General features: G+C 48.7%; 1 protein-coding gene across 2 annotated transcripts in view; it reads left to right on the forward strand.

Annotated features, from left to right (window-relative positions):
* Positions 1–26,385, forward strand: part of LOC144768637 (gap junction beta-2 protein-like) — an 88,371-nt gene extending 61,986 nt beyond the window's left edge. For both annotated transcript variants that reach the window (XM_078652446.1, XM_078652447.1), the window contains one exon: positions 25,036–26,385. In XM_078652446.1, the coding sequence (XP_078508572.1) occupies positions 25,044–25,757 (714 nt within the window). In that variant the 5' untranslated portion in view covers positions 25,036–25,043 and the 3' untranslated portion in view covers positions 25,758–26,385. The remainder of the gene's footprint in view (positions 1–25,035) is intronic.
* The last annotated feature ends 328 nt before the right edge of the window (positions 26,386–26,713 follow it).

Genomic DNA, 26,713 nt, shown 5'->3' on the forward strand with positions numbered 1-26,713 from the left:
GTTAACAAAGGCATGTAAATATGCAAATGGTCTTTAAAGACCTATGAAAACTCGGGCCGGAGATAAGACTCCAGACACTGCCCGGCCAGCCCCCAGGAGCGCGAGCTGCACTGCAGCAGCCAGGACTGAGACACAGGACGGGGAGGAGGGGAGCTGAAGCCCTGGAGGCCAGGGTAGAAGTGTGTCTGTGAAGGCGCGACCCCCTTCACATCACTCCACGGCCCCCCTGGGGGTCGCGCCCCACAGTTTGAAGACCCCTGGCCAAGATCAACCTGTGGCCTTCTTTAGTAGGAGGTTACTTCCCAGGGAACAGAGGTGGAGCACAACAGAAAGGGAACCATTAGCTGCGGTCTGGGTTTTGAAGAAGCTAACACCCTGCTTGTTTGGGACTCACTTCTGGGTTGAGATAGGTGGTCCATATATACATACAGGGAATGGACTTTACGGTGAAACACTGCCCTGGAGCAGAACACACCAGTGCTGATGGTCTTGCCAGGTTCTTCTGCCTTAGAGAAGAGAACTCCCAAGGGGTTGGGCAGCTCTCCCCACTTTCCACTAAGGGAGACACGTGTTAGACCTGGCATCTTTTGGCGTGGTTTCCCCAACTTTTTTTATTTATGACCTCTTGTTCTGACAATTGCTGAACCTCGTTTTTGCTGGCTTTATGACTCAGTGCACTTTTTCACTGCTGAGCAGTGCCTATGCACACGTACTCTGTGTCCAAAATGTAATGGCATTTGGTTTCTTCATGATTGGTATATTTGATTTACTGATAAGTCCCTATGAGTACCACCCACATGAGTAGCCCTTTGAAACATGTCTCAGGCCAGCCACTGCAGAGTCAGTGTGTGCAGTTTTGAACTGTCAATTCGGCTTTGAAAGTTCACCTACTTCCCAGGTCCAAACTTTACCTTTTATTATAAATATGTCACGCCTGCGATAGGACCTAGGTAGCCCCATTGGCAGGGTTCTGTGTATTTATAAGGTAGTCAGATAAACATAAGAGGGAGGGTAGAGGTAGGAATGATAGAATCAACCTCCTGAACTAGATAAACAAACAATGGGATTCTATCAATGGGTATGTGTAGATAGATATTTTTTAATTATTTTTAAGCTTCTTTATTATCACAAAGTGCTATATAGTGTGTTTGCTTGTCTTTGTGTCTGACAAAGGCCAGCACTATCTGATTTTAAAATACCCCTCACACACTATGATTCCCATAGTGTCATGCTTCATCATTGGGGTCTTCCCGTCCCTCTACGGGGCGGGGCTTGCTACGACCTAAGGACTACGCGGGAGCATTTTTTTGTGAAAACAGACTATGTGTGGTGTGACAAATGTGTGAGGGAGACGCGGTGTAGGGATAAATGTGCTATGTAAAAAACTGGGGGTTTTAAAAATTTCCTGGCTAGTAGAAAAAATGATTTATTCGCTTCCCTAGCTGGAAATATTAACAAGCATTTACAATGCAATGGTCTCAGCATCATTAAAGGTAGAGCTATTGGCATTGCTCATGACATTTCTTTTTTTTCTTTAAATCATAAATAAATGCCATTGTCATTTACATTGCCAATATCTTAATCATTAAATAAATGGCATTGTCATTTACAATGGGCAACTGCAAGACTTTGTTTGTAATGTAAGCCATGCTTTCGCAGTACTGTTGAATTTCATTATCCTCGCCTTGTGCTATTTTTCAGCCGTATATAGTGTGAGTTTTGTGGAATTAAGCATAGTGTAACCTACCTTTGTGTTTTGGAACCTTGTTTAACAAGACGTGTTCAGCTGTTCTTTGTTTTAGCTCCTGTGTGTCAGTGCACCGTGTAAGCGCACAAGCATACCCTGCTCTATCTGGAACAGTCACTCTGCACTCTGCCCTCAATGGCACTCTGCTCTCAACAGCACTCTGCCCTCAACAGCACTCTGCCCTCAACAGCACACAGCACTCAACAGCACACAGCACTCAACAGCACTCAACAGCACACAGCACTCAACAGCACACAACACTCAACAGCACTCAACAGCACACAGCACTCAACAGCACACAGCCATCTGCCCTCAACAGCACTCTGCCCTCAACAGCACTCTGCCCTCAACAGCACACAGCACTCTGCCCTCAACAGCACTCTGCCCTCAACAGCACACAGCACTCTGCCCTCAACAGCACATAGCACATAGCACTCAACAGCACACAGCACTCAACAGCACACAGCACTCAAGAGCACACAGCACACAGCACTCAACAGCACACAGCACTCAACAGCACTCAACAGCCCTCAACTGCACTCTGCCCTCAACAACACTCTGCCCTCAACTGCACTCTGCCCTCAACAGCACTCTGCCCTCAACAGCACTCTGCCCTCAACAGCACACAGCACTCAACAGCACACAGCACTCAACAGCACTCAGCACGCATGGTGAAAGCGTGCACTGATGTGTGGTATTGTGTGCATGGTGAAAGCGTGCACTGATGTGTGGTATATTTCATTATCCTCGCCTAGTGCTATTTTTCTGCCGTATATAGCTTGAGTTTTGTGGAATTAAGCATAGTGTAACCTACCTTTGTGTTTTGGAACCTTGTGGAACAAGACATGTGTTCAGCTGTTCTTTGTTTTAGCTCCTGTGTGTCAGGGCACCTTGTAAGCGCACAAGCATACCCTGCTCTATCTGGAACAGTCACTATGCACTCTGCCCTCAACGGCACTCTGCCCTCAACAGCACTCTGCCCTCAACAGCACTCTGCCCTCAAAAGCACTCTGCCCTCAACAGCACTCTGCCCTCAACAGCACTCTGCCCTCAACAGCACACAACACTCAACAGCACACAGCACTCAACAGCACTCAACAGCACACAGTACTCAACAGCACTTAACAGCACACAGCACTCAACAGCACACAGCACTCTGCCCTCAACAGCACTCTACCCTCAACAACACTCTGCCCTCAACAGCACACAGCACTCTGCCCTCAACAACACTCTGCCCTCAACAGCACACAGCACTCTGCCCTCAACAGCACACAGCACACAGCACTCAACAGCACACAGCACTCAACAGCACACAGCACTCAATAGCACACGGCACTCAACAGCACTCAACAGCCCTCAACTGCACCACTCTGCCCTCAACAGCACTCTGGCCTCAACAGCACTCTGCCCTCAACAGCACTCTGCCCTCAACAGCAATCTGCCCTCACCAGCACTCTGCCCTCACCAGCACTCTGCCCTCAACAGCACTCTGCCCTCAACAACACTCTGCCCTCAACAACACTCTGCCCTCAACACACTCTGCCCTCAACAGCACACAGTACTCTGCCCTCAACAACACTCTGCCCTCAACAACACTCTGCCCTCAACACACTCTGCCCTCAACAGCACACAGCACTCTGCCCTCAACAGCACTCTGCCCTCAACAGCACACAGCACACAGCACTCAACAGCACACAGCACTCAACAGCCCTCAACTGCACTCTGCCCTCAACAGCACTCTGCCCTCAACAGCACTCTGCCCTCACCAGCACTCTGCCCTCAACAACACTCTGCCCTCAACAACACTCTGCCCTCAACAACACTCTGCCCTCAACAACACTCTGCACTCAACAGCACACCGCACTCAACGGCACACAGCACTCTGCACTCAACACCACACAGCACTCTGCACTCAACAGCACTCAACAGCACACATCACTCAACAGCACACAGCCATCTGCCCTCAACAGCACTCTGCCCTCAACAGCACTCTGCCCTCAACAGCACACAACACTCTGCCCTCAACAGCACTCTGCCCTCAACAGCACACAGCACTCTGCCCTCAACAGCACACAGCACATAGCACTCAACAGCACACAGCACTCAACAGCACACAGCACTCAACAGCACACAGCACACAACACTCAACAGCACACAGCACTCAACAGCACTCAACAGCCCTCAACTGCACTCTGCCCTCAACAGCACTCTGCCCTCAACTGCACTCTGCCCTCAACAGCACTCTGCCCTCAACAGCACTCTGCCCTCAACAGCACACAGCACTCAACAGCCCACAGCACTCAACAGCGCTCGGCACGCATGGTGAAAGCGTGCACTGATGTGTGGTATTGTGTGCATGGTGAAAGCGTGCACTGATGTGTGGTATATTTCATTATCCTCGCCTTGTGGTTTTTTTTCAGCCGTATATAGCGTGAGTTTTGTGGAATTAAGCATAGTGTAACCTACCTTTGTGTTTTGGATCCTTGTGTAACAAGACATGTGTTCAGCTGTTCTTTGTTTTAGCTCCTGTGTGTCAGTGCACCTTGTAAGCGCACAAGCATACCCTGCTCTATCTGGAACAGTCACTCTGCACTCTGCCCTCAATGGCACTCTCCCCTCAACAGCACTCTGCCCTCAACAGCACTCTGCCCTCAACAGCACTCTGCCCTCAACAGCATACAACACTCAACAGCACACAGCACTCAACAGCACTCAACAGCACACAGTACTCAACAGCACTCAACAGCACACATCACTCAACAGCACACATCACTCTGCCCTCAACAGCACTCTGCCCTCAACAACACTCTGCCCTCAACAGCACACAGCACTCTGCCCTCAACAACACTCTGCCCTCAACAGCACACAGCACTCTGCCCTCAACAGCACTCTGCCCTCAACAGCACACAGCACTCAACAGCACACAGCAGTCAACAGCACACAGCCCTCAACAGCACTCTACAGCCCTCAACTGCACCACTCTGCCCTCAACAGCACTCTGCCCTCAACAGCACTCTGCCCTCAACAGCAATCTGCCCTCACCAGCACTCTGCCCTCAACAGCACTCTGCCCTCAACAACACTCTGCCCTCAACAACACTCTGCCCTCAACAGCACACAACACTCTGCCCTCAACAGCACTCTGCCCTCAATATCACACAGCACACAGCACTCAACAGCACACAGCACTCAACAGCACACAGCACTCAACAGCACTCAACAGCCCTCAACTGCACTCTGCCCTCAACAGCACTCTGCCCTCAACAGCACTCTGCCCTCAATAGCACCCTGCCCTCAACAGCACTCTGCCCTCAACAGCACTCTGCCCTCACCAGCACTCTGCCCTCAACAACACTCCGCCCTCAACAACACTTTGCCCTCAACAACACTCTGCACTCAACAGCACACAGCACTCAACGGCACACAGCACTCTGCACTCAACACCACACAGCACTCTGCACTCAACAGCACACAGCACTCTGCACTCAACAGCACACAGCACTCTGCACTCAACAGCAATCTGCACTCAACAGCACACAGCACTCTGCACTCAACAGCACTCTGCCCTCAACAGCACTCTGCACTCAACAGCACTCTGCACTCAACAGCACTCAACAGCACTCTGCACTCAACAGCACTCTGCCCTCAACAGCACTCTGCCCTCAACAGCCCTCTGCACTCAACAGCACTCTGCCCTCAACAGCACTCTGCCCTCAACAGCACTCTGGTATTGTGTGCATGGTGAAAGCGTGCACTGATGTGTGGTATTGTGTGCATGGTGAAAGCGTGCACTGATGTGTGGTATTGTGTTATGTTATGTTATGTTAAAAAAATATTTGTTAAGCGCACTGCCACCGATTGGTTTCCTGGCGCTAGGATGAACAGAAGACGGAACCTGAGATCGTGAATAAGTTGGGATTAGTGATATGTTTGTCTGAAGAGCCATGTTTTTAAAGCTTTCCTAAATGACATGAGGTCCGGACAGGACCTGATCTCAAAGGGGAAGGTGTTCCACAGACGGGATGCAGGAACAGCGAATCTGCAGCCTCCAGAGCACTTGCGTTTGAAAGCGGGTATTTGGAGGAGGGCTAGGTGGGCAGAGCGCAGATTGCGAGAGGGATTATGCCTAATGATGAGATTATCTATAAATTTGGGGCTTTTACAATGGAGAGATTTAAAAATCATGCAACCAGTTTTAAAGGAACAGCGTTGGGCCAAAGGGAGCCAGTGAAGGTTCCTAAGCAGTGGGGATGGTGAATGCCATCTAGGTTGTGCCGTAATAAGTCTGGCCGCGTGGTTCTGGACCATCTGGAGGCGCTTCAACAGATATAGGGGTAGGCCTAGGTATATGGAGTTTGCATAATCCAGGTGGGAAAGCACCGTGGCGATCACCACCTGGATAATGGCCTCTGGGGTGAAGAAGCATCGCATCTTCTGCATTTTCCTGAGCTGGAAAAAACACTTGGAGACCACTTGACCCACCTGTGTTTTTAAAGAGAGATCACTGTTCAGGGTAACTCCAAGTGTCTTTGCAGAGGAGGTAGGGATAGATGCTTGACCCATATCTGATGGCCAATAGTATGGGCCCCAGTATTTCGCACTGTCTCCTGTGAGCACCAGCTCGGTTTTTCCAGGGTTTAATTTTAGGTGGTTTTGGTTCATCCAGGTTTGGATGACGCCTGAGTAATACACCCCGAGCAGCACCTAATCGGCTGCAATGGGGATAACACACTTCAGGTGGTCGGATTATTATTTTTAGCGGGTAAAGCCAGCGCAGGGAGCGCGGTAGCCCCAAGTAGCCCCAAGTTTTTAAAATCAACAAATGGTGCTAGATACAATCGCTAGTGCAAGTGAAGTTAAAAATATAGCAGTGAGGATGTTTCACAACTCAATCACACGCTCACATGTAAGTCCCGGCTTCTGCCTCGGGACATCGCGTTCAACTGTCAATCGGTGAACGCTGCTACCGTCGGGTTTTTATGGCTGTGAGGGCGGGAGGGGCCGAGCACTAGACCGCTCGCCTGCTCCTCACCTCACCCAAGATGGCGCCTGAGTAATACACCCCGAGCAGCACCTAATCGGCTGCAATGGGGATAACACACTTCAGGTGGTCGGATTATTATTTTTAGCGGGTAAAGCCAGCGCAGGGAGCGCGGTAGCCCCAAGTAGCCCCAAGTTTTTAAAATCAACAAATGGTGCTAGATACAATCGCTAGTGCAAGTGAAGTTAAAAATATAGCAGTGAGGATGTTTCACAACTCAATCACATGCTCACATGTAAGTCCCGGCTTCCGCCTCAGGACATCGCGTTCAGCTGTGTGCATGGTGAAAGCGTGCAATTATGTGTGGTAATGTGTGCACACTGCTCACCCTGCATACTCACACTCTGTTCACCCTGCATACTCACACTCTGTTCACCCTGCATACTCATACTGATCACCCTGCATACTCATACTGATCACCCTGCATACTCATACTGATCACCCTGCATACTCACACACTACTCACCCTGCATACTCACACTATGCTCACCCTGCATACTCACACTGATCACCCTGCATACCCACACTCTGCTCACCCTGCATACTCACACTCTGCTCACCCTGCATACTCACACTCTGCTGTCCCTGAACACCCACATACAAATCACCCTGCATACTCAAACACTGCTGGCCCTGAACACCCACATACAAATCACCCTGCATACTCACATGCCTATCACCCTGCATACTCAAACACTGCTCACCCTGCATACTCACACACTGCTCACCCTGCATACTCACACACTGCTCACCCTGCATACTCACACTCTGCTCACCCTGCATACTCAGTCTGCTCACCCTGCATACTCATACTGATCACCCTGCATACTCACACTCTGCTCACCCTGCATACTCACACTCTGCTCACCCTGCATGCTCACACTCTGCTCACCCTGCATACTCACACTCTGCTCACCCTGCACACTCATACTGATCACCCTGCATACTCACACTCTGCTCACCCTGCACACTCATACTGATCACCCTGCATACTCATACTGACCACCCTGCATACTCACAGTCTGCTCACCCTGCATACTCATACTGATCACCCTGCATACTCATACTGATCACCCTGTATACTCACACTCTGCTCACCCTGCATACTCTGCTCACCCTGCATACTCACACTCTGCTCACACGGCATACTCACACTCTGCTCACCCTGCATACTCACACTCTGTTCACCCTGCATACTCACACTCTGCTCACCCTGCATACTCACACTCTGATCACCCTGCATACTCATACTGATCACCCTGCATAGTCACACTCTGCTCACCCTGCATACTCACACTCTGCTCACCCTGCATACTCACACTCTGCTCACCCTGCATACTCACACTCTGCTCACCCTGCATACTCATACTGATCACCCTGCATACTCATACTGATCACCCTGCATACTCACAGTGTGCTCACCCTGCATACTCATACTGATCACCCTGCATACTAACACTCTGCTCACCCTGCATACTCATACTGATCACCCTGCATACTCATACTGTTCACCCTGCATACTCACAGTCTGCTCACCCTGCATACTCATACTGATCACCCTGCATACTCTTACTGATCACCCTGCATACTCACACTCTTCTCAGTGGCGTCACTAGGGTGGTGCGGGGGGTGCGGCCCGCACCGGGTGACACCAAGACATGGGGTGACACCAATCTGCACGGCAGCCTCGCCTCTGCTCTCACCTTTACTGTCGCTCCCTGTGCAAGCTTGTTCCTCATGCTGTTCTCGCCGGCGTCTCGCAGGAGATCTGCAATGCTTGACTGCAATTTTTTTTGCTCACAGTCACAAGGCAACTCTATAGCAGCCTAGCTCATCTGAGGGTGCATGGTTTCCTATTTTTCAGTATCTTGCACAATCTTCAGTTTTCCAGTCAACCAGTGAACCAGTTCCAAATTTCAGCTTGGTCGTCAGTACAGTGCTCGCACTCTTGTTTATACAAATCCAGGGAAGACAGATGGAATAAGAGAGAGAGGGAGCTAGAGGGAGTAATACAGAGAGAGGGAGCTAGAGAGAGCAAGACAGAGAGAGAGGGAGCAAGAGGGAGTAAAACAGAGAGAGGGAGTAAGATAGAGAGAGAGGGAGCAGAGGGAGCAAGACAGCGAGAGAGGGAGCTAGAGTGAATAAGAGAGAGGGAGCTAGAGGGAGGAAGACAGAGAGAGAGGGAGCTAGAGGGTCTAAGACAGAGAGAGGGAGCTAGAGAGAGCAGACAGAGAGAGGGGGAGCTAGAGGGAGTAAGACAGCGAGAGGGAGCTAGAGAGAGTAAGACAGAGAGAGAGGGAGATAAAGGGAGTACGACAGAGAGAGAGGGAGCTAGAGGGAGTAAGACAGAGAAAGAGAGAGCTAGAGTGAGAAAGAGAGGGAGCTAGAGTGAGAAAGACAGAGATAGAGGGAGTAAGACAGAGAGAGGGAGACAGAGGTAGCTAGAGGAAGTAAGACAGAGAGAGAGGGAGCTAGACAGAGAGAGGGAGCTAGAGGGAGTAAGATAGAGAGAGAGGGAGCTAGAAGGAGCAAGACAGAGAGAGGGAGCTAGAGGGAATAAGAGAGAGGGAGCTAGAGGGAGCAAGACAGAGAGAGAGGGAGCTAGAGGGAGTAAGACAGAGAGAGAGAGAGAGCTAGAGGGAATAAGAGAGAGGGAGCTAGAGGGAGGAAGACAGAGAGAGAGGGAGCTAGAGGGTATACGACAGAGAGAGGGAGCTAGAGAGAGCAAACAGAGAGAGGGGGAGCTAGAGGGAGTAGACAGCGAGAGGGAGCTAGAGAGAGTAAGACCGAGAGAGAGGGAGATAAAGGGAGTACAACAGAGAGAGAGGGAGCTATAGGGAGTAAGACAGAGAAAGAGAGAGCTAGAGTGAGAAAGAGAGGGAGCTAGAGTGAGAAAGACAGAGATAGAGGGAGTAAGACAGAGAGAGGGAGACAGAGGTAGTTAGAGGAAGTAAGACAGAGAAGAGGGAGCTAGACAGAGAGAGGGAGCTAGAGGGAGTAAGATAGAGAGAGAGGGAGCTAGAAGGAGCAAGACAGAGAGAGGGAGCTAGAGGGAATAAGAGAGAGGGAGCTAGAGGGAGCAAGACAGAGAGAGAGGGAGCTAGAGGGAGTAAGACAGAGAGAGGGAGTAAGATAGAGAGAGAGGGAGCTAGAGGGAGCAAGACAGAGAGAAAGGGAGCTAGAGGGATTAAGAGAGAGGGAGCTAGAGGGAGGAAGACAGAGAGAGAGGGAGCTAGAGGGAGTAAGACAGAGAGAGGGAGCTAGAGAGAGCAAGACAGAGAGAGAGGGAGCTAGAGGGAGTAAGACAGCGAGAGGGAGCTAGAGAGAGTAAGACAGAGAAAGAGAGAGCTAGAGTGAGAAAGAGAGGGAGCTAGAGTGAGAAAGACAGAGATAGAGGGAGTAAGACGGAGAGAGAGGGAGCTAGACAGAGAGAGGGAGCTAGAGGGAGTAAGAGAGAGGGAGCTAGAGGGAGCAAGACAGAGAGAGAGGGAGCTAGAGGGAATAAGAGAGAGGGAGCTAGAGGGAGCAAGACAGAGAGAGGGAGCTAGAGGGAATAAGAGAGAGGGAGCTAGAGGGAGCAAGACAGAGAGAGAGGGAGCTAGAGGGAGTAAGACAGAGAGAGAGGGAGCTAGAGGGAGTAAGACAGAGAGAGGGAGACAGAGGGAGCTAGAGGGAGCAAGACAGAGAGAGAGGGAGCTAGACAGAGAGAGGGAGCTAGAGGGAGTAAGACAGAGAGAGAGAGTGAGCTAGAGGGCGCTAGACAGAGAGAGGGAGCTAGAGGGAGTAAGAGAGAGAGGGAGCAAGACAGAGTGAGAGGGAGCTGGAGGGAGCAAGACAGAGTGAGAGGGAGCTAGAGGGAGTAAGACAGAGAGAGAGAGAGCTAGAGGGAGCAAGACAGAGAGAGAGGGGGCTAGAGGGAGTAAGAGAGAGAGGGAGCTAGAGGGAGTAAGAGTAAGGGGGCTAGAGGGAGTAAGACAGAGAGAGAGGAAGCTAGAGGGAGTAAGACAGAGAGGGAGCTAGAGGGAGCAAGACAGAGAGAGAGAGAGGGCGCTAGAGGGAGTAAAACAGAGAGGGAGCCAGTGGCGTCACTAGGGGGGTGCGGGGGGTGCGGCCCGCACCGGGTGACACCAAGACATGGGGTGACACCAATCTGCAAACACAACAGTGATGGACAGAATGTGGATCAATGTCACACATTCACCCCAGTCCAAAGATCTGGGCCCAAATCCATCGTTTTTCCACTCCACACCACCCTGGGTTAGACAATGGCGATATGCAAATCAGCGCTGACCCTGTGCCCCATGGGAACAGTCCAGTCCGAACTACAAAAGCCATGTCCTTCCCAGAACGGAAACAAGCATCCGAGGACCGGCCCGGTTTCGAGGTAACACCTCTCATCAGCCCGGCTAGCTTGATTCCAGTGGTGTGGAGTGCCTGGGACTCACGTCTGAGCATCCCCAGTACACTTAGAGCGGTAATTGCAAACACAACAGTGATGGACAGAATGTGGATCAATGTCACACATTCACCCCAGTCCAAAGATCTGGGCCCAAATCCATCGTTTTTCCACTCCACACCACCCTGGGTTAGACAATGGCGATATGCAAATCAGCGCTGACCCTGTGCCCCATGGGAACAGTCCAGTCCGAACTACAAAAGCCATGTCCTTCCCAGAACGGAAACAAGCATCCGAGGACCGGCCCGGTTTCGAGGTAACACCTCTCATCAGCCCGGCTAGCTTGATTCCAGTGGTGTGGAGTGCCTGGGACTCACGTCTGAGCATCCCCAGTACACTTAGAGCGGTAATTGCAAACACAACAGTGATGGACAGAATGTGGATCAATGTCACACATTCACCCCAGTCCAAAGATCTGGGCCCAAATCCATCGTTTTTCCACTCCACACCACCCTGGGTTAGACAATGACGATATGCAAATCAGCGCTGACCCTGTGCCCCAGGGTGGTGTGGAGTGCAAAAAAACGATGGATTTAGGCCCAGATCCTTGTACTGGGGTGAGTGTATGACATTGTTCTACATTCTGTCCATCAACTGTGTTTTTTGCAATTTTCACCCCGAGTGTGCTGGGGATGCTCAGACGTGAGTCCCAGTCTCTCCACACCACTGGAGTCAAGCTATCCAGGCTGAAGAAGGCTGATAGCCAGAAACCGGTCCTTGGATGCTTGATTCCGGTCTGGGAAAGACATGGCTTGGTAGTTCGGACTGGACTGTTCCCATGAGGCACAGGGTCAGAGCTGATTTGCATATAGCCAGTGTCTAACCCAGGGTGGTGTGGAGTGCAAAAAAACGATGGATTTAGGCCCAGATCCTTGTACTGGGGTGAGTGTATGACATTGTTCTACATTCTGTCCATCAACTGTGTTTTTTGCAATTTTCACCCCGAGTGTGCTGGGGATGCTCAGACGTGAGTCCCAGGCTCTCCACACCACTGGAGTCAAGCTATCCAGGCTGAAGAAGGCTGATAGCCAGAAACCGGTCCTTGGATGCTTGATTCCGGTCTGGGAAAGACATGGCTTGGTAGTTCGGACTGGACTGTTCCCATGAGGCACAGGGTCAGAGCTGATTTGCATATAGCCAGTGTCTAACCCAGGGTGGTGTGGAGTGCAAAAAAACGATGGATTTAGGCCCAGATCCTTGTACTGGGGTGAGTGTATGACATTGTTCTACATTCTGTCCATCAACTGTGTTTTTGCAATTTTCACCCCGAGTGTGCTGGGGATGCTCAGACGTGAGTCCCAGGCTCTCCACACCACTGGAGTCAAGCTATCCAGGCTGAAGAAGGCTGATAGCCAGAAACCGGTCCGTGGATGCTTGATTCCGGTCTGGGAAAGACATGGCTTGGTAGTTCGGACTGGACTGTTCCCATGAGGCACAGGGTCAGAGCTGATTTGCATATAGCCAGTGTCTAACCCAGGGTGGTGTGGAGTGCAAAAAAACGATGGATTTAGGCCCAGATCCTTGTACTGGGGTGAGTGTATGACATTGTTCTACATTCTGTCCATCAACTGTGTTTTTTGCAATTTTCACCCCGAGTGTGCTGGGGATGCTCAGATGTGAGTCCCAGGCTCTCCACACCACTGGAGTCAAGCTATCCAGGCTGAAGAAGGCTGATAGCCAGAAACCGGTCCTTGGATGCTTGATTCCGGTCTGGGAAAGACATGGCTTGGTAGTTCGGACTGGACTGTTCCCATGAGGCACAGGGTCAGAGCTGATTTGCATATAGCCAGTGTCTAACCCAGGGTGGTGTGGAGTGCAAAAAAACGATGGATTTAGGCCCAGATCCTTGTACTGGGGTGAGTGTATGACATTGTTCTACATTCTGTCCATCAACTGTGTTTTTTGCAATTTTCACCCCGAGTGTGCTGGGGATGCTCAGACGTGAGTCCCAGGCTCTCCACACCACTGGAGTCAAGCTATCCAGGCTGAAGAAGGCTGATAGCCAGAAACCGGTCCTTGGATGCTTGATTCCGGTCTGGGAAAGACATGGCTTGGTAGTTCGGACTGGACTGTTCCCATGAGGCACAGGGTCAGAGCTGATTTGCATATAGCCAGTGTCTAACCCAGGGTGGTGTGGAGTGCAAAAAAACGATGGATTTAGGCCCAGATCCTTGTACTGGGGTGAGTGTATGACATTGTTCTACATTCTGTCCATCAACTGTGTTTTTTACCAATCTGCACTGCAGCCTCGCCTCTGCTCTCACCTTTACTGTCGCTCCCTGTGCAAGCTTGTTCCTCATGCTGTTCTCGCCGGCGTCTCGCAGGAGATCTGCAATTCTTGACTGCAATTTTTTTTGCTCACAGTCACAAGGCAACTCTATAGCAGCCTAGCTCATCTGAGGGTGCATGGTTTCCTATTTTTCAGTATCTTGCACAATCTTCAGTTTTCCAGTCAACCAGTGAACCAGTTCCAAATTTCAGCTTGGTCGTCAGTACAGTGCTCGCACTCTTGTTTATACAAATCCAGGGAAGACAGATGGAATAAGAGAGAGAGGGAGCAAGAGGGAGTAAAACAGGGAGAGGGAGTAAGATAGAGAGAGAGGGAGCAGAGGGAGCAAGACAGCGAGAGAGGGAGCTAGAGTGAATAAGAGAGAGGGAGCTAGAGGGAGGAAGACAGAGAGAGAGGGAGCTAGAGGGTGTAAGACAGAGAGAGGGAGCTAGAGAGAGCAGACAGAGAGAGGGGGAGCTAGAGGGAGTAAGACAGCGAGAGGGAGCTAGAGAGAGTAAGACAGAGAGAGAGGGAGATAAAGGGAGTACGACAGAGAGAGAGGGAGCTAGAGGGAGTAAGACAGAGAAAGAGAGAGCTAGAGTGAGAAAGAGAGGGAGCTAGAGTGAGAAAGACAGATAGAGGGAGTAAGACAGAGAGAGGGAGACAGAGGTAGCTAGAGGAAGTAAGACAGAGAGAGAGGGAGCTAGACAGAGAGAGGGAGCTAGAGGGAGTAAGATAGAGAGAGAGGGAGCTAGAAGGAGCAAGACAGAGAGAGGGAGCTAGAGGGAATAAGAGAGAGGGAGCTAGAGGGAGCAAGACAGAGAGAGAGGGAGCCAGAGGGAGTAAGACAGAGAGAGAGAGAGCTAGAGGGAATAAGAGAGAGGGAGCTAGAGGGAGGAAGACAGAGAGAGAGGGAGCTAGAGGGTGTAAGACAGAGAGAGGGAGCTAGAGAGAACAAAACAGAGAGAGGGGGAGCTAGAGGGAGTAGACAGCGAGAGGGAGCTAGAGAGAGTAAGACCGAGAGAGAGGGAGATAAAGGGAGTACAACAGAGAGAGAGGGAGCTATAGGGAGTAAGACAGAGAAAGAGAGAGCTAGAGTGAGAAAGAGAGGGAGCAAGAGTGAGAAAGACAGAGATAGAGGGAGTAAGACAGAGAGAGAGAGACAGAGGTAGTTAGAGGAAGTAAGACAGAGAAGAGGGAGCTAGAGGGAGTAAGATAGAGAGAGAGGGAGCTAGAAGGAGCAAGACAGAGAGAGGGAGCTAGAGGGAATAAGAGAGAGGGAGCTAGAGGGAGCAAGACAGAGAGAGAGGGAGCTAGAGGGAGTAAGACAGAGAGAGGGAGTAAGATAGAGAGAGAGGGAGCTAGAGGGAGCAAGACAGAGAGAAAGGGAGCTAGAGGGAATAAGAGAGAGGGAGCTAGAGGGAGGAAGACAGAGAGAGAGGGAGCTAGAGGGAGTAAGACAGAGAGTGGGAGCTAGAGAGAGCAAGACAGAGAGAGAGGGAGCTAGAGGGAGTAAGACAGCGAGAGGGAGATAGAGAGAGTAAGACAGAGAGAGAGGGAGATAAAGGGAGTAAGACAGAGAGAGAGAGGGAGCTAGCGGGAGTAAGACAGAGAAAGAGAGAGCTAGAGTGAGAAAGAGAGGGAGCTAGAGTGAGAAAGACAGAGATAGAGGGAGCTAGAGGGAATAAGACAGAGAGAGGGAGCTAGAGAGCAAGACGGCGAGAAAGGGAGATAAAGGGAGTAAGACAGAGAGAGAGAGAGGGAGCTAGAGGAAGTAAGACAGAGAGAGAGGGAGCTAGAGGGTGTAAGACAGAGAGAGGGAGCTAGAGAGCAAGACAGAGAGAGGGGGAGCTAGAGGGAGTAAGACAGCGAGAGGGAGCTAGAGAGAGTAAGACAGAGAGAGAGGGAGATAAAGGGAGTACGACAGAGAGAGAGGGAGCTAGAGGGAGTAAGACAGCGAAAGAGAGAGCTAGAGTGAGAAAGAGAGGGAGCTAGAGTGAGAAAGACAGAGATAGAGGGAGTAAGACAGAGAGAGGGAGACAGAGGTAGCTAGAGGAAGTAAGACAGAGAGAGAGGGAGCTAGACAGAGAGAGGGAGCTAGAGGGAGTAAGATAGAGAGAGAGGGAGCTAGAAGGAGCAAGACAGAGAGAGGGAGCTAGAGGGAATAAGAGAGAGGGAGCTAGAGGGAGCAAGACAGAGAGAGAGGGAGCTAGAGGGAGTAAGACAGAGAGAGAGGGAGCTAGCGGGAGTAAGACAGACAGAGGGAGACAGGGAGCTAGAGGGAGCAAGACAGAGAGAGAGGGAGCTAGACAGAGAGAGGGAGCTAGAGGGAGTAAGACAGAGAGAGAGTGAGCTAGAGGGCGCTAGACAGAGAGAGGGAGCTAGAGGGAGTAAGAGAGAGAGGGAGCAAGACAGAGTGAGAGGGAGCTGTAGGGAGCAAGACAGAGTGAGAGGGAGCTAGAGGGAGTAAGACAGAGAGAGAGAGAGAGAGAGCTAGAGGGAGCAAGACAGAGAGAGAGGGGGCTAGAGGGAGTAAGAGAGAGAGGGAGCTAGAGGGAGTAAGAGTAAGGGGGCTAGAGGGAGTAAGACAGAGAGAGAGGAAGCTAGAGGGAGTAAGACAGAGAGGGAGCTAGAGGGAGCAAGACAGAGAGAGAGGGAGCTTGAGGGAGTAAGAGAGAGAGAGGGAGCTAGAGGGAGTACGAGAGAGAGAGAGGGAGCTAGAAGGAGTAAGAGAGGGAGATAGAGGGAGCAAGACAGAGAGAGGGAGTTAGAGGGAGTAAGACAGAGGGAGAGGGAGCTAGAGGGAGTAAGACAGAGAGAGAGGGCGCTAGAGGGAGTAAGACAGAGAGAGAGGGAACCAGAGGGAGCTAGAGGGAGTAAGACAGCGAGAGGGAGCTAGAGGGAGCTAGACAGAGAGAGGGAGCTAGAGGGAGTACGAGAGAGAGAGAGGGAGCTAGAGGGAGTAAGAGAGAGAGCGGGAGCTAGAGGGAGTATGAGAGAGAGAGCGGGAGCTAGAGGGAGTAAGACAGAGAGAGAGGGAGCTAGAGGGAGTAAGACAGAGAGAGAGGGAGCTAGAAGGAGTAAGAGAGGGAGATAGAGGGAGCAAGACAGAGAGAGGGAGTTAGAGGGAGTAAGACAGAGGGAGAGGGAGCTAGAGGGAGTAAGACAGAGAGAGAGGGCGCTAGAGGGAGTAAGACAGAGAGAGAGGGAACCAGAGGGAGCTAGAGGGAGTAAGACAGCGAGAGGGAGCTAGAGGGAGCTAGACAGAGAGATGGAGCTAAAGGGAGTAAGACAGAACCTAGCGCCGTACATTCCCGACAGAGGTGGTCCATGCGGTAAGTCGTGAGAGGGGGTGACACCATGAGTTACCCGCACCGGGTGACACCAACCCCAGTGACGCCACTGACTCTTCTCACCCTGCATACTCTGCTCACCCTGCATACTCTCACTCTGCTCACCCAGCATACTCAGAATATTCAACTCAGACTCTGGTCTATTTATCTAAACGGACGGAGCAGCAAGGGACGGATGAAGGAGAATACCTTACACCGGTGAGTGACCGCAAGGATCACCCGTATCAGCTGTCTCATGGGGCCCGAACAATTTAGATAAATAGACCAGAGTGGGTCATTATTATTTTTCTGAGGGCCAACTCAAGCCCTGATGTCAAAATAGAATAGCCGATTTTTGCTGTTCTATTTTAGGAAAGTAGGCATACTACAAACTAGCAAGTTACTTGAGTATAGTAGGGATTTATAGAGGTCCTGATGAGTAAAGCAGTAGGGTCTGCTTACGAAACATGTCGACCAAGTAGGGCTCATCATATAGCCCTACCACACCCCCTTTTTAATATTTCCAGCTAGGGAAGCGAATAAATAATTTTTTCTACTAGCCAGGAAATGTTTAAAACCCCCAGATTTTTTACATAGCACCTTTATCCCTACACCACGTATCACTCACAAATTTGTCACACCACACATAGTCTGTTTTCACAAAAAAGTGCTCCTGCGTAGTCCGTAGGTCATAGCACGCCCCGCCCCGTAGAGGGACGGGAAGACCCCAATGATGAAGCATGACACTATGGGAATCATAGTGTGTGAGGGGTATTTTAAAAACACATAGTGCTTGCCTTTGTCAGACACAAAGACAAACAAACACACTATATATCACTTTGTGATAATAAAGAAACTTAAAAAGAAATAAAAAATATCTATCTACACATACCCATTGATAGAATCCCATTGATTGTTTATTTATAAGGTAGGACATGTACGTTTGAGTTTTACATGTCTTGGTAATGAAAAAACTGCTAAATTTGTTGAAAGGTTAGATTGGTAAGGCTGTTCATAATTGGATGGAGGCAAGACTGTGTTTGCGGAAAAAGGCAGGTTCAGAGGAAGTGCTGTAAACTGTGAGAGCATATACTGTAATTGATAGTGACCCAAATAGAAACAAATCAAACTGCAAATGAGAAAAATTGTGATTTTATGGAATAAGATGAATTCATGGAAGATCTATTGATGGTGACAAGACCACTTCCTTATAATGAGAATCAAGTTCAGATTCAAAGCCTTAGTTGTAGGAATCAAGTGAAGGGGAAGATGATTCCAAGGCTAACAAATCTTCAAAATGTGAGACAACGGTTATGAAAAATACTGCTTCAAAACACTGAGTAGATTTATAAAAATTGGTAAATTCAGATATTTATCATTGTAAAATTAAAAAAATGTACTTTTGATGTATTGGTGTTTTTAAATTTGGTAGCAGGGAAGTGAGCTTGGTGTGCATATCAAAATCTTGAAAGAATGGCTGAAGCAATGGATGTGAGTCTGGCTAAAAGGATCATTTTAAAATCTTATAAAATGAGATTGACAAGAAAGTCAATAACAAAAAGAAAGCATTGTACAATTCAAATCAATTTTTTAGGCAACGTATAGATTTACTTAGAGAATGTGAGAATGCAAAATGCAGAAAGATGATTGGATTGAAAAGTCATAGAAATGCAAATGTGAAAAAAATGATGAGTGATTCTAAATGGGAAGTCGTTGAAAGAGAGTTCCCACTGAGCAAAGGGTCTGTAGGAGCTTATATGCATGTCCCCTGGAGCAGGCATGGCCTTTTTACTTCTACAAAGGGTTTTCTAAAAACTCAGGAGGAACAGCACAAGTGATACAGAGAGGTGGATAGTACTGTGAGTGTTTCAAAAGTGCTTTGAAAAGATATTTTGAAATATTGTGCCTAAGAATGTACGGAATGAGTGTAAGAATATTGCAAAGAGGCCAGGGGAAGAACCACATAGAGCTAGTCCTAGCTACAAGCCCTCATCAGTTGTCAAACAAAAATATGCTCTAATAATTAAGCATTTAAAGGGAAAGCTTCCAGCATAGAAGGGAAATGTGTCAAAATTTCTGAGACCAACACAAAATGTAGTTGCGTCAGTTCATTCATATTATGAGAGTTTAAGATAAATTTACAGGCAACACAATTAAATAGATAATCTAAAAAGGAACATGCGCCATGATGTTTTCAGCTTTTGTGCTGGGTGTAGGTCAGGAGTTGGATGCACATATTGAGCCCAGATGTCTGAAAAAGTGAAGGAGTTTTGTTGCTTCTGTGTGACCTGTCAAGCCAGTGGCAAGACAGGCTCACCAACAAAAGCTCCCTTAATTACACTTCAAGTGATTGGGACTCTCTTTGAAAGGGTAGTGATTGACATTGGTGGTCCCTTGGACCCCCAAACTGCATCTGGGAACAGGTTTGTTCTATTGGTAGGGAGCTATGTCACTAGATTCCCAGAGGCAATTACACTCAGGACTGTAATTGTCCCTGCAGTGGCAAACGCCCTCCTGGGTATCTTCACCAGGGTTGGATTTCATAAAGAGGTGGTATTTGATAGAGGGTTAAATTTCATGTCCGCGTATCTGAAGGCTATGTGGGATGAATGTGGAGTGAGCTACAAGTTCACCATCCCCTATCACCCTCAGACAAATGGCTTGGTTAAAAGGTTCAACAAGACCTAGGCACCCCTAGGAGTCCTCGTAGAGATGTCTATTCAAAGCGCCTAAAACCAACCCCACCAGGACAGGGCTGGCATGACCATGCTGCTGGGTAATGATGGAGGCCAGGAAAAGGAAAGTGAACCACTCCTTGACCTACTATCAAACAACACACAAGATGGGTCAGTTGAGAGTGTTGCTTTGCCTTGCACCCTGACTGCAGGCAAGTCCCAGGTCAGTCTGTTGAGCTCTTCTCTTTGAGTCCTGGTTGCACATCATGGTATACCCATGATGATGTGGACACTGGTGAAAGCCTCCCTGTAAAGAACACATCTATAGATTTTTGCCAGCCCAAGTGAAAGCTTGTATTAAGACTGGGGGCAGCAAGATGTTAGAGAGCTAGGGGTGACAGAGCCCTCTGACACTCCCTGGACTAACCTGGTGGTACTGTCCCCAAGTTTCATTCTAAAGGTGAGAAACCTGAAATGAGGTTCTGTGTGGATTACAGGGTTTAAATGCAGTTACCAAAACTCATGCTCGCCCCATTCCAAGAGCAGATGATTTGATTGACAAGCTGGGTGCATTCAAATTCTTAAATACTTTAGATTTTTCATCAGTGTACAGACAGATTGGACTAACTCAGGGAGCTAAGGAGTGGTCAGCATTTTCAACCCCAGAAGGCCACTTCCAATTTAAGGTGATGCCGTTTGGATTAACAAATGCACCTGCCACCTTCCAAAGGTTGGTGGATCAAGTTTTCTCTGGCCTGAACAACTTTAGTGTTGCATTTTTAGAGGATATAGCGGTCTTTCATTCCACCTGAGAGGATCGCCTAGCCCAGCTGAAAGAGGGCATGCATGCCCTGCATCAGGCAAGCCTAGCTATCAAGGCAAGTAAGTGCCAGATAGGGCAGAGTTCTGTTATGTCCTTGGGTCACCTTGTAGGTGGTGGCCAAGTCTAACCTCTCCAAAGTCGATCCTATATGACCCCAGGGGGAGCAACCGCTGGACGACATTGCCAGACCAACTGATTGTTACTACGGAGGGCTTTCAGTATCTTGGCACCTACATCACCCTGGATAAGAAACTCTCGCTTCAAAAAAACTTAGAGAGGATAATGCTAAACTCCACTGCTGACATGGATCGCTGGCGACAGCTACCTCTTACACTTTTGGGTAGAGCGGCCATGTACAAAATGATCATACTCCCCAAATACTTATATGCCCTACAAAACGAATATTATTTACTCCCAGACACGCAACTGAATAAAATCCACTCAGATCTCAGGACCTTTCTATGGCTTGGTAAACAGCCAAGAATAGCACTAAACACTCTCCAACGACACCAATATAGCGGAGGGATCTCACTCCCCAACCTCGAAGCCTACTGCTGGGCTGAACACATGACCCCAATCAATGAATGGCTGCATACACAGGCAGATCACCCCACATATGCCCTGGAGCGACATAAACTGTCCCCACACAATCTATTGTTTTACTTGTACGGTGGGCGCAAGGAATCCACTGCTTCCGGCGACGGCCATCACATTACGGGCCTGGAATAAGGCTTCGAAGCGTACAGGCTGGGAACAGACACCCACCCGGCAGACACCACTATGGCACTGCAAGTGGTTAACTGAACTTCATAAACTTAAAGGTTTTAAACGGTGGGACGACATTGGAATCTCCACACTAGGGGACGTGATCGCTAGAGGGGAACTGAAACCCTTTCAGACCCTGAAATCAGAGTTTGGGCTCCAACACTCACAGCTCTTCAAATACACTCAGCTGCGCCATGCTTGGAGGGCGCAGAACATACACTCAGCGGGTCTTCCAGAATACGCTCCACTAGAGGGTAGGCTCCTGCAGGAACAGATACAAAGTAAGGCAGTCTCACTCACCAACAAAACATTAACCAACAATATGCTGGGGTACCTGGCGAAACTTAGAGATACCTGGGAGAAGGAGGTTGGAGCACTTGAGGACATAGACTATGACGTAGTGTTAATGCATCCGCGTGAGGTGGCGATTAAGTCTAGGCTCCGCCTCATCCAATACAATGTGCTGCACAGGGCCTATTATGATAGGGTGAGATTACACAAAATGGGGAAAGCAACAGACACTAATTGCCTCCGATGCCACGAAGAAGGTGGGGATTTCTAACACATACTATGGTCATGTGAAGTGATACAAACCTACTGGAACCACATCTTTACGGAGCTCAGTGAGGTATTGGCGGTACCGATTGCACAAGAGCCTAAACTGGCCCTACTAGGGATGACTAACGATGTTAACCTGCCGCGCCCCCTCTTGGTGTTCCTGGTTTTGGCCCTAGTGGTGGCAAAGAGAGACATTGCAAAACACTGGAGGTCATCGACCCCCGAACGTGAAGGAGTGGAGAAGAGGGCTAGACCTTTACATGGCGGCTGAGAGGGTGACCTATAAGTCACGGGGCTGTCCTAGGAAGTTTAAAAAGGTTTGGTCCAAGTGGAGGCACTATCATGGTCTGGATGGGGGGCTGGGAGGGGGATAACAATCTATGAATCAACACGGGCACGGAGGGAGGGATTGGGAGAGGGAGCTGAGAATTACCTGTTTCTAGGATGGATGGACAGTGCACCTGTACAATATGAGACGTGAAAGCAGAGTACCACTGGGGAGGGGCGGGAGAGGGACTAGGAGATTTCATGTTGCCAATTACATGACTGTACTGTTGAGTTATGAACAAAATGCAAATAAAAATATATAAAAAAAAAAGTCTAACCCAAGATTCAGACTATTCTGGAGTGGGAGGCTCCCAAAACCTAGACTCAAGTCAGTGGCTTCCTTGGCTTGACTGGGTACTACCGGAGGTTTGTGAAGGGATTATGGGACCATTGTGGGCCCACTCACTGTACTTACCTCCAAAAAGCAGCCTAAGAAAATCATATGAGCCAAAGGATGCCAACATTCTTTTGACACCCTGAAAGAGGCTATGTGCTCAGCACCTGCCCTGGGAGCACCTGCCCTGGGAGTACTTGACTATGGATAAAAGTTCATTGTCCAAACTGACACTGTTGAACATAAGATTGGGGCAGTGTTGGCAGAAACAAATAATGAGAGTCAGAATCAACCGGTTAGCTATATCAGCAGGTGACTCCTCCCTGGAGAGCAGCGTTGGCCTGCCTATGAGAGGGAAGCCTTTGCTGTGGTTTGTGCCTGAAGAAGCTGAGGCCAAACGTGTTCAGGACTCACTTCAAGGTTCACACCAACCACAGGACTCTCAGATGACTTATGCAGATGAGAGGGGAAAACCCCAAACTGTTGAGGTGGTCCATTTCTCTACAGGGGATGGACTTTAAAGTGGAACTCAGACCAGGGACTGACCATGCCAATGCAGATGGTCTTTCCATGTTTTTACACATAGATGATGAGAACTACCAGGGGATAAATTAGTTGCTCATCAACTTTTGTCGGGGGGGGGTCATGTAGGAAAGTGACTGTTTTTTATGCCCTCCCCCTACCTTTTTGCTCCAATGCTGATGGTTATGACTCTGATAAAGCCCTGGAATCTGCTGCCCAGAACGCAGTGGCAGTGCTCCCTCCCAAAAACTGTTATGTGCAAATTGGCAATCCCAATTGACAAGGAATCTATTCCTTTATAAGATCGTAGTATATGGTACCAGTGTTACCCAGGGCATGGGTGGTAAAGGAGTCACCAGAGCTTGCAGCACTGTTTGTGCCACCCTGAGCGACCCAAATAACTACTGACAGCAGGTCTGCCATTGCAGACTGCAGGTGCAGTCCATGTTGGTACTCTGAAATGCTTAACACATGTTCCTCTAGTAAAGCCTGACTGCTCTTTGCCACACTATCAGCACAAAACAAAGGATTTATTCATGCGAATCGAAGGACCATCTTTGGGGTTTGTGACAGTTTTTATGGTCTCTCTTTTTTACTATGTTGATTAAATAAATTAAAGAAATATGATATTCCAAACACACATGGTCTTCATGATATTAATGTGAAAGGTACCTCTCTCTGGGACTGTTCTGTATGTATCAGTGACGTACTGCACTAGATTAAGAAATTTGTTGGCAGAGTGTATGTTTTGAGTGTTACTTAGTTTGCATGGTGAAGCCTAACCAGTAACACCACATAATACGCCACCATCCTATAGTGTATAGAGGCAATAGAAAGTAAACGCACCGAGAAAGCTGTTAAAAAGCAGATTAGGAAGGTAGAAAACTGTGTTGTTTAGATGCGGATAACATTTCAGGGCTTCAGCAATGAACAGTTATCTCTGTTTGCATCCAACCACGTCCCCTAGTGGTTTTTAGTTTGACAAATGCATAGCTACCTTCTCGATCAGAGCACATATTAGGGCCACTCAATAGAAGGGATTTCCGAATTAGGGCTTCAACTCCACATCTCTTGATGGATACTGTGAATTCAATGACGTGGTTGTATGGCTGCTATAATCACACGTCCTCCCATTTTCATTTGAGTGTCTGCGATTCTGATGCGGACAGGTGTGCAGGAGTGGCCCGTGCAGGTAAGAGTGGTGGGCCGGATTGAGGGGGATTCGACAGACGACCATGAGGGAGAATTAAATCATTAAAAAAAATTCCCCTCGTCGTCATCTGTCGAATTCCCATAATCATGGCCCCCCTGCTCTTACCTGCACAGGCTGCGGCTTCAGGTGTGTCTCCTGTATAAGTGCTGTATCAGTCATTTCCTGGAGATCCGTCAATATAAGTGATGATGGTATTGACTGGGTCATGTTTCCTGTCATCACTATCAGTGTGAACTCCATGTGACATCACCTACGACATCACCTACGTTTCAATGTGTGGCGCAGTGGCCAAAGTGGCAAACTCCGAAGTACGAGGCTCACAGTTTGATCCCCGGCGCCAGCGGAAGCTCAGCTTAGTACCATGTGACTCTGGGCAATAGCTCACTTAAACTGCCCAACAGCCCCAGAGCCTTGACACCTTAAGGGGTGATATGTTTGTGCTTTACAAATATGGGTTTTATTTAATCCTTTACTGGGTGTAGAGTTTTTCTTTTTCATATGATTTGAACATGACATTATATCAAAAGTGTATGCTGCTCTCCATCTGTCTGGATGGAAAGAAATGAATGTCAAAAAGCAGAATCTCTGGATAGGTCAAGACATTATGAAGAGGGAAGAGAAGTTGTTGTCTGATCTTGTACCCGCTGTAAGCATGGAGGTGACCTCGGGGAGCTCTAGGTTCGGAAAGTGTTTATTGTTTCTCCTCCTTGGTCGATATGGGTAAATGGGTATTGGAGGTGAATGTAGAATTAATATTAGAGTTGTCAAGGTGGTTGGATGAAGGGACAGGTTATGCACTAGGTAGGCCTATGTAGATACTGGACTAATCAGTAGCTAGTAAGAGATTGTAGCAGTTAATAGGCATGTGTGGGTGCTGTTGGTTGTGTGTTGAGGTGACTGTGAGTCAGGGAGGCTGGTGGATGGTGATTTCCTCCTTTCTCTCACCTCTTCATTTTAATTTCTCATCCTCACAGCTCCCAAGATGGCCTTGGTCGCTGGCCTGTTTCCTATTGCACGCACGGTCATTGAGACAAGCATTGACTACAGTGGGCGCACTTTGTGGTATGGCTTCATGGGTGTTCGCCTGGTCACCCTCTACATTGCTGAGATTCCCTGGAACAAACTTGATTTGGATTTCGAGTGTGACATCAACGCTAGTGAATTCTGCCGCAAAGGCTGCTTCAACGCCCACTTTCACTTGCCTGTGATCTCACTATGGAACTTCACATACATTCCCTTCATCGTTTCCGTGCTCCTAATGGACCTCTTTGCCTCTCAGCTCCGCCACAACATCATCAAGGCCAAGATGAAGAGAGAGAGGAAAAACCAGACTTTGAAGCACAGTGGCCCCACTGATGTCACCAGCCAGAATATAGCAAACAGTGACTTTGTGATCAACTTCCATCATCAGAAGAAGTTGCTGTGCTTGTACCTTGTCTGCATCTTTCTGCGTCTGGCACTTGAGATAGGTTTCCTTTACGTACTTTTAATCCACCACCTTCAGAAAGTGGATGGATCACCAATTAAGTGCAGTACTGGGCTATGTTCGGAGACGTACAATTGCGTGGTGCGAGGCGCTGCGGAGAAGCGCATGTCCATCTACATGCTCTGTACCATATCAGGGGTCATCATTGGTACCTCTGTCATCTTTGCACTGTACTACACTTGCCATTACTTGCTGCCCCATTCCAGGTAGCCAGGCAGGCCAGTCTAAGTTGCAGTCGAGGACGAAGAGGGACAGTGCTTCCATCCCCAAGTGTCTACAGAAAATAGCTGGATGCACTACAACCATCACTGATGTTCTGTCACACTCTTACACCATTGAAACAAGGGTAACCAGAACTGACTGACGTCAATGGTCAACCACTGGAAGGATGGGTGTTTTTCATGAATCTCCTTCATTTTTGCCCCAGTGCCCCTGACACGCTTGCTGGGTTTTTATGTCAATCCTACTTTATGCTTTAGACAACTCAATGCAAGCTTCACAATGATGAAGTAGAATGGGACTCCCAGGGGAGAGTTTTCATAGAAGAAAACACTTGAAAGGAGCAAGCGAGAAACATCCACATTGGAGGAGTCTTAAAAGACAGAGATGCACCATGGACCCCGCAGTACTAAGCATGATTGGGAACTTAGCCTAGTGGCTAGGTTGCTCGCTGCGACTCTAGAAGACCTCAGTATCAATCCTGACTATTACATGCGTTGTATAAACAACAGTCGCTTTCATTTCCATTCATTTCCCTCTTTGTGTCCTGAAGAAGAATTCCTCGGTATACTTTCATGTATTTTAAATGTGTTAAAACCCATAAAAATCAACCTTTTTCGAAGAGATCTGGATGTCTTTAATGCACTTGTAGAGAGAGAGGTGCAATTTGATATTCTTGTGAAGCAGGTTTAAGGGAAAAGTCTATCACATTATGTTCCTGATTATGAAAAACAAATGGAGGCAGGGTTTATTCCCAATATTACAAAATGAGAGCCATAGGTCATGAGTTCTGAATCTGACCAAACGGTGTGAGCCTCAGTATATCAACTTTTCTTGCTATACTTCAGTATATACACTAGGGAGGTTACTTATCAATGTTCTGCACAGACACCTAAGTGCTGCCCTCTTAAAAGTTCAAAAGGGGTGACTAAAGTTATAGAATTAGG

The sequence above is a fragment of the Lissotriton helveticus genome, chromosome 7 (assembly GCF_964261635.1).
Source record: "Lissotriton helveticus chromosome 7, aLisHel1.1, whole genome shotgun sequence".
NCBI classification, from domain to species: Eukaryota; Metazoa; Chordata; class Amphibia; order Caudata; family Salamandridae; genus Lissotriton; species Lissotriton helveticus.